Genomic DNA, 6,784 nt, shown 5'->3' on the forward strand with positions numbered 1-6,784 from the left:
GCTATTTTGCAACGAGCCTTCAGCGTGTACTGAGTGAGCGAGCGCCTGCTGAGTAGCCTAACATAAACATATAAGATGGTGTTTTTTTCTTCTTCGGGAGTGTCAGGGGCGTTGCCTGTTACGTTGTTTGGGGTATTGGGCTACCTTGTTGAACGCATATCATTATATTTCTCTCTCTCTCTTTTTTTTTTTTTTCAAATATAATTAATTACTCCAACGAACCGTTCGGTATACATAATGCGTACCGCGTACCGAACCGAAAGCGTCGTACCGAACGGTTCAATACGAATACGCGTATCGTTACACCCCTAATATATATATATATATATAGTTGTGCAAAACCATGGTGTTTTAAGACCCCTCATCAGCCCATTTTGCATACCTGTAGGTTTCAGACAAGAATCTAAAACTACAAGAAAATGTAATTTTCATTATGCAAATTTTGCGGTTATGTTCAAACGTATTAATACTAAATACATTTTTGCATTTGATCTTAAAATTTGGTTACACTTTATTTCAAGGTGTCCTTGTTACAGTGTAATTATACATTTAAATGCTGAATAATATGAATCAGCTATGTACTTACTATATGATTAGGATTAGGGTTTGGTTTAGGGTTACTTGCATGTAATTATGCATGATTTATTGTTATTATAATAGTAAGTATACGTAACAAGGACGTTGTTAATAAAGTGTTACCTACAATTCTTACAGACCTGGCTACATTATGACATGAATACAGTGTAAATGTTCTCAAGTTAAATGTGCTGTATGGTCACAATAACCTTGAAATCAATAAATGCAACTGGAAAACATTGCTCAAGGTCTCAACTCTTGCCCTACTGTCATTGCAGTAGTAAAATTTTATATTATATACACTAATGTGAGATAGACTTTAGTATTTCAAAGTTTAGGGTAAAGTAAGATGTTATTTTTAAAAGAAATTAACACATTCATTGAGCAAGGATGCAAATCAACATATTAGAATGATTTCTGAAGGATCGAGTGACACTGAAGACTGGAGAGTAATGATGCTGAAAATTCAGCTTTGCCATCATAGGAATAAATTGCATTTTAAAACGTATTCAAAACAGTTTTTGTTTTTCTTTACTGGTGAGCTCCCTGTGTAGCTGGTGTCCCATGTCTAGTCAACCAAGAAGTATACAAGAGCCCTGATTTCACCCCGGCCCAGGATAAACACTAAATCACAAACGGGCCATGAAATGTGGGTCAACGAGTAAGCGTTTGTGTCCATATGTGTCCATGGGAGTGTGAAAAAGCTCAATCGAGGCACTCCATGAGGCTTTAAGCATGCACCAGACCACCCACCACTCTTGTATTCCTTTTAAGTGCTGACTTGCCTGATGATAATGTATGGCGCCAGAAGTAATTGGAAAATTGGCAGGCTTGTCAGAGAGATTTGGTGTCGGTGTCGTCCCACCATCAGATTTATATCGCCACACGGGGCCGGCAATGGCAAAGTACCTAGAGTTCAGGAAAAAGTAACTCATTTTTCATAAAGGCCTGGCTGCATATCAAAAGTCATCCACAGACAGAGACAAGACCCATATGGGAGCGACATTGCTGAATAAAGCAAAGCTGTCTGCCCAGATTAACTGCTGAGGTAGCTCTTGAAGCCGTATAATGGATGTGTATCACAATTCTGATGATTGTATGTCTGGAAAATAAGCTGGCCTAAAGTTTTTCCTTATATTTTGAACATAGTTCATTACAAAGCTACTACTATGTAATGATTTGGTTATAACTGTGTAATTACTATGTTGTTACTATGTCTTGAATGTAAACAAATTGGGAGCTTTAGGGGATAATGGATACTTTTAAAGTTGTCTGAAAAATAAAACTAATTTTAGTAACACTTTATTTTGAGGTTTACTTGTTACGCATGTTACATGTACTGACTATTTGAATAATCCCAAGCCAAAAGCTAACCATATAGTAAGTAAATGTAGTTATTTAAAGAGCCACACAGATGGGAAATCAAAAATTACCTGTATTACAGTGTATGATGTAGCTGTCCATCAGTGTAAACAATGTGCAAAGTAATTAAACCAAAAAGTACACAATTTATAAAGTAAGGAGTCGACTCTGAATCGCTGAAACAAGTCGTTATAGATTTCAAATCTTTTGCCCATCTCTATGTACGTCACTAGGAACACTTTGCATAATAATCTCCGCCTACCGTCTTGGGAGAAACGGAACTCTGACCTGCCCCACCCCCCACACAGACGCTGTGGTTGGTGTGATAGCATCATGTCGAGGAGACAGTGTGTTTTTAATTGTAAAGGCAAGTTTGTTTTATTTTCACTGCCAAAGAATGAAGATCAGAAGAACCACTGGCCAAAATTCATTTTTAACACAATAACAGCATAGTACAACAAATCCGGGATTTTCAAAGCGTTTGGCCATAAAAGAGAGTTCATTACCAACTTTATTTAGACCAACAGCATCTCCGAATCACAACGCGAAGTATAATTATGAAGTTATGTGTCTGTTTTCTCCCGAGCGTCTTATCAGTATGTGTGCTGTCTGCAGCCTTTGTCTGAGCTGATCTTCATGTACAAACGCGTCATTAAAATGAAGTGTAACAAGTGCTGCTAACAGATATTCTGTGATAAAGTAATCCATATGAAAACAATGCGATGTCTGTTTTTCATGTCTCCCTTCATTATATCTAATGTGACCACACCCCCGCGCTGAACGAGCTATTCAGATTCAAACTGAAGCGCGCGGCTTGAATAAACACACACAGAAGAAAAAGCAGCGAGACTGTTCAAGTTTTTTATTTTACTGTTTGCTTCGCGATGAGAGGAATAAGACATAATTCAGCCCAAAAAGATACTAGCGCATTGTTTACCATGAAGTTTTGTGCGGAACAACCAATCAAAACTGACTATGTTAGTTGACCAATCAGAACACAGTATGTTACCGAAAGGTGGGGTTTAAGGAAACTGAATCTTTTGAACAGCTTCGCGCAAACCGTTTGGGGATCTCTGAGAATTGAGGTAATTTTAAAATGATATTTTGACAAAATGACAATGTTTTTTAACCTTGGATGGATTTAAACCTATTGTACAGGACTTATAAACAGTGATAGGGTGCTTAGAATTTTCATCTTACTGCCTCTTTAATACTACTCAGTACTTAAATGTATAATAACACTGTAAAATAAAGTAGAACCACAGTTTTCTAGAGAGAGAGAACACTTTCATTACAAAGTTATTACTATGTAATTACAATATCATTATTATGTAATTACTGTTATAATCAGATTTGTTTCTATAAATGTATTAAGAGCTTTAAGCAACATAAGGTATTTTAATGAGATGTTGTTGATGTTTTGTACTCTTGATTCTTTCTGTAAGTAAAGCCATGAATCATCATGCACTTCTCAGCTGCTTTGAGTGTAGTGTGTGGTCAGGGCTCTGCCATCACACATGGTTGTGCGTAGATGTGTTTATTAACCTTTGGAGGAGGGGATAATTGCATCTGTCAGACTCACTTAAAAGCTGAGATGGCCGTCATTTCCTGTTTGTCATCTCCTCTAAATTTGCAGGTTGTGTAAGTGACTCTGGCATGACGTTTGCTCTTTGTTCTTTTCCGTAGAAGCACTAAAATTACCATTATTCAGACTTAAGCGTGGCATGTCAAAATGCAGTTTAAATTTTATAGTGATTTTTAACAACTTGCATCTAAATTAGATAATGTATGCAGTTAAAATAATATAATTACAGCCTACATTTTTTTGAGCATAAAATCAACTAAGATGTGTTTTCAGGTGTCAAGCCATTTTGGCATTTAGTTGTTTGAGCAGTTCGAACTAAAAGAACATTATTATTAGAGATATTATTTAATACCAATAAGATGTTTGATGCCAGTAATATTGTGCCAAATACATTTTTTCTAGATTTTATCTTGATTTTCTATCTGATATTCTATCAGTTTAGAATATCTACCTCATTAACTTCGGATTTGGATATCACATCGGATCCCACAAAAATGTGTATATCAGTCATATACCAATATTAGGGCCTTTCACACCGCAGGAACCTTTTCATGGTACCAGAACTAATTGTGGAACTACCCAATTTTGGCCGTTTTCGCACCACTGGAACTAGGTGTGATTGTAGTAGCGGACTGCCTTTTTTGAGAACAAAATTAGCTCTTACCAGGGTCTAAACAACACAACTGGTACTAACTCTGATGTAAGTAGACATTGATTGGCCAGACGCATTTGAAAACGCCCTCATCAACATTTAAATTTACATTTATGCATTTAGCAGATGCTTTTATCCAAACGCGACTTACAATGCATTCAGGCTGTCCTTTTTTTTTTATCAGAGTAAAAAAAAAATACAGTGTAAACATTGTGTCAATTTATTTTGCAAGTATGATGAAAAGCATATTTAACTATACGGAAGCTGAAGTGCAGGTACTTGTATCACTGCCAGTTGTCGTTATAGAGATTCTTAGTCCTCCTTTCTGTTCTTCCAGTCACTTTACGTATACATCGCCATTCCATGTCCATTATTGTGAAACCCGCGAGACACTACAAAAACAAAGCTCCGATCACAGCATCCTCGTGTTGTGAACGTTATTCTTTTTTGTTAACATTGTTGAACGCCGCGCACAAATGACATCGCTGGCGACCGGCTTATGTCACATCTTAGTACCCATGGTCAGTGCGAATGCAACCCTTTAAATGGTATTGGGAAATAGTTTGCGCAAAATCGTACCAGTTTTTTTTTTTTGTTCTGGAACTAAAGCTGTGTGAAACGCCCTATTGATCAGTACATCCCTGATTATTATGTGTTATGATGTTATATGTCTGGTAATGACCTTAAACTGAACTGATTATTCAAGTGGAATCATTTATAAAGCTATTTTTAAAATAAAATGTTTTTGTAGTTGTTTTTTTCAATGAAAAGGCTATTTTATTTTTATTTTTTCAGGAGGAAGAACCACAAGAGGCCGAGGATGAGTCTGTGAAAGAGGAAAGGACTGAGCAGGAGATCCCAGACTGAAAATCTCTCAACATTACCTCACATGAAGTAATCGTCTTGTCCACACAGTCAGCGCCATCACCTCATTTCCTGCTGAATAGTGGGATGCGAAATAACTCACAAATTAAATCAACAGACGTGAACTGCCACTGCTTCAACAAACTGAAATGTTCCTTCTTTGTTAACCAGAAAAATGATTAAATGACCACAATTGTTAGCTTAAAAAAAAAGTCAATGCTGTGATCTCTCTATATTTTTTCAAAGACTCGATGTATGTTCAAGTCCACCGTCAAGAATGCTGCAGCTGATCATGATCTGCATATGAGCTTGTTTGTACAAGTTATTTTTCATACACTAACTGACGTTTCCCATGACTCATGGATGAGAACATGGTATCCAGAGATTACTCAAGCAGTGTTTCTAATCATATTTTTTTATATACAGAGACTGCACACAATTCGTTCCTGTTCCGCCAGCACCCTCTCTGATTATCAGCTTTATAATATTTGCTTTTGTTTCTATCTCATATTTCTAAACACCGATGCATTATACGCATATGAACTTGCAAACTGACAGTGGCTTGTGTTATATAAATAATGCATTACTTCCTGATGTAAGAGCAAAGTCTATTTTATTATTTTTTACAAATCTCATTTTTATAACTACAGTATATTCCAGAACATCCTTTATCATCGACAGTGTTGTTGTCTGCGCACAAGTTTGGGGCTATTCTCAGTTTGAAACATTATTTCAGTGTAAAAATAGTGGGACAATTCATCTGCCTCAACGCTCGAGTTCAAGGCGAGTCTGTATTTAGGTACGTCAAAAAAATGTGACCTTGGTAATAAACAATACTTGTGAATTTATTATTTCTGTTATTGATGCTAAACAACAGTACTGCAACTTTCAGATGTCAATCAAGATAAAGTGCACTTAAGAGCTCAAGAAAGAGCCATTATGGGGGACTAAAGTGCACTTTCCACAAATAGGGTAGAAAATAGCACTTGCTTCTGTTTTCGCTCTCTTTTTTTTTATTTTTTTTTTATAAATGGTCAGTGAAAGGTGGCAATTAAATGTTGGTCATCAACCCTAGGATATCAAACTGAATTTTTAAAATACTTTTAAAGAATTTGTTGTGACATTTCTACTCTTTTCCCGTTTTATCAATAATTTGGAATTTTAATAGCGATTATCAGTAAACAAGTGTTTTTTCTTGCAGAATTATTTTATTTAAATTTTTTAAAGAGATTATTATTTAGTGAAATTATATGTCTATTTGCCATAAAATTATAATGGACATCATTGTTGAGGACAAGTTGTGGGACATAGCTAAATATAACTTACAGCAATTAACTGAATTATCAATTTAACATCTTACGTCAGAATTATGATTTTAATCCTTTGGACAGGCCAATTTTTTTTATTTTAAGGGACATACAAATGTTAAATATGGATGCTTTAAATGCTAAATTAACTTTGTTACATATCTTCATCTGTTGGTTTGTGCACACACACACACACACACACACACAAATGGAATTGGTGCCTAAAAAGCTTTAAATAGGCAATAAGACATCAAAGTGAACCACATTCTTAGAAAGTGCTGCTCAGATCTTCTAAAATATCACTGAGCGTAATGATTTGATAATGAAAGCATTACTTTCATCAGACCTATGATAGATGAGTTCAAAGCTGTTTCTCAAGGGTTCGGTGATGCTTGCTAGTGGGCAAACCAACAGTAAAATTGTCTTTATCCAGCTCTG

At 35.8% G+C, this 6,784-nt stretch overlaps 1 protein-coding gene across 1 annotated transcript in view; it reads left to right on the plus strand.

Moving 5' to 3' along the window:
• LOC127979050 (PHD finger protein 14) overlaps window positions 1–5,887 on the plus strand; it is a 91,444-nt gene extending 85,557 nt beyond the window's left edge. The window contains exon 18 of the mRNA XM_052584167.1: window positions 4,971–5,887. Coding sequence (XP_052440127.1) covers window positions 4,971–5,042 — 72 coding nt within the window. The 3' untranslated portion in view covers window positions 5,043–5,887. The remainder of the gene's footprint in view (window positions 1–4,970) is intronic.
• Window positions 5,888–6,784: the final 897 nt, after the last annotated feature.

Source organism: Carassius gibelio, chromosome B19, assembly GCF_023724105.1.
Source record: "Carassius gibelio isolate Cgi1373 ecotype wild population from Czech Republic chromosome B19, carGib1.2-hapl.c, whole genome shotgun sequence".
NCBI lineage: Eukaryota > Metazoa > Chordata > Actinopteri > Cypriniformes > Cyprinidae > Carassius > Carassius gibelio.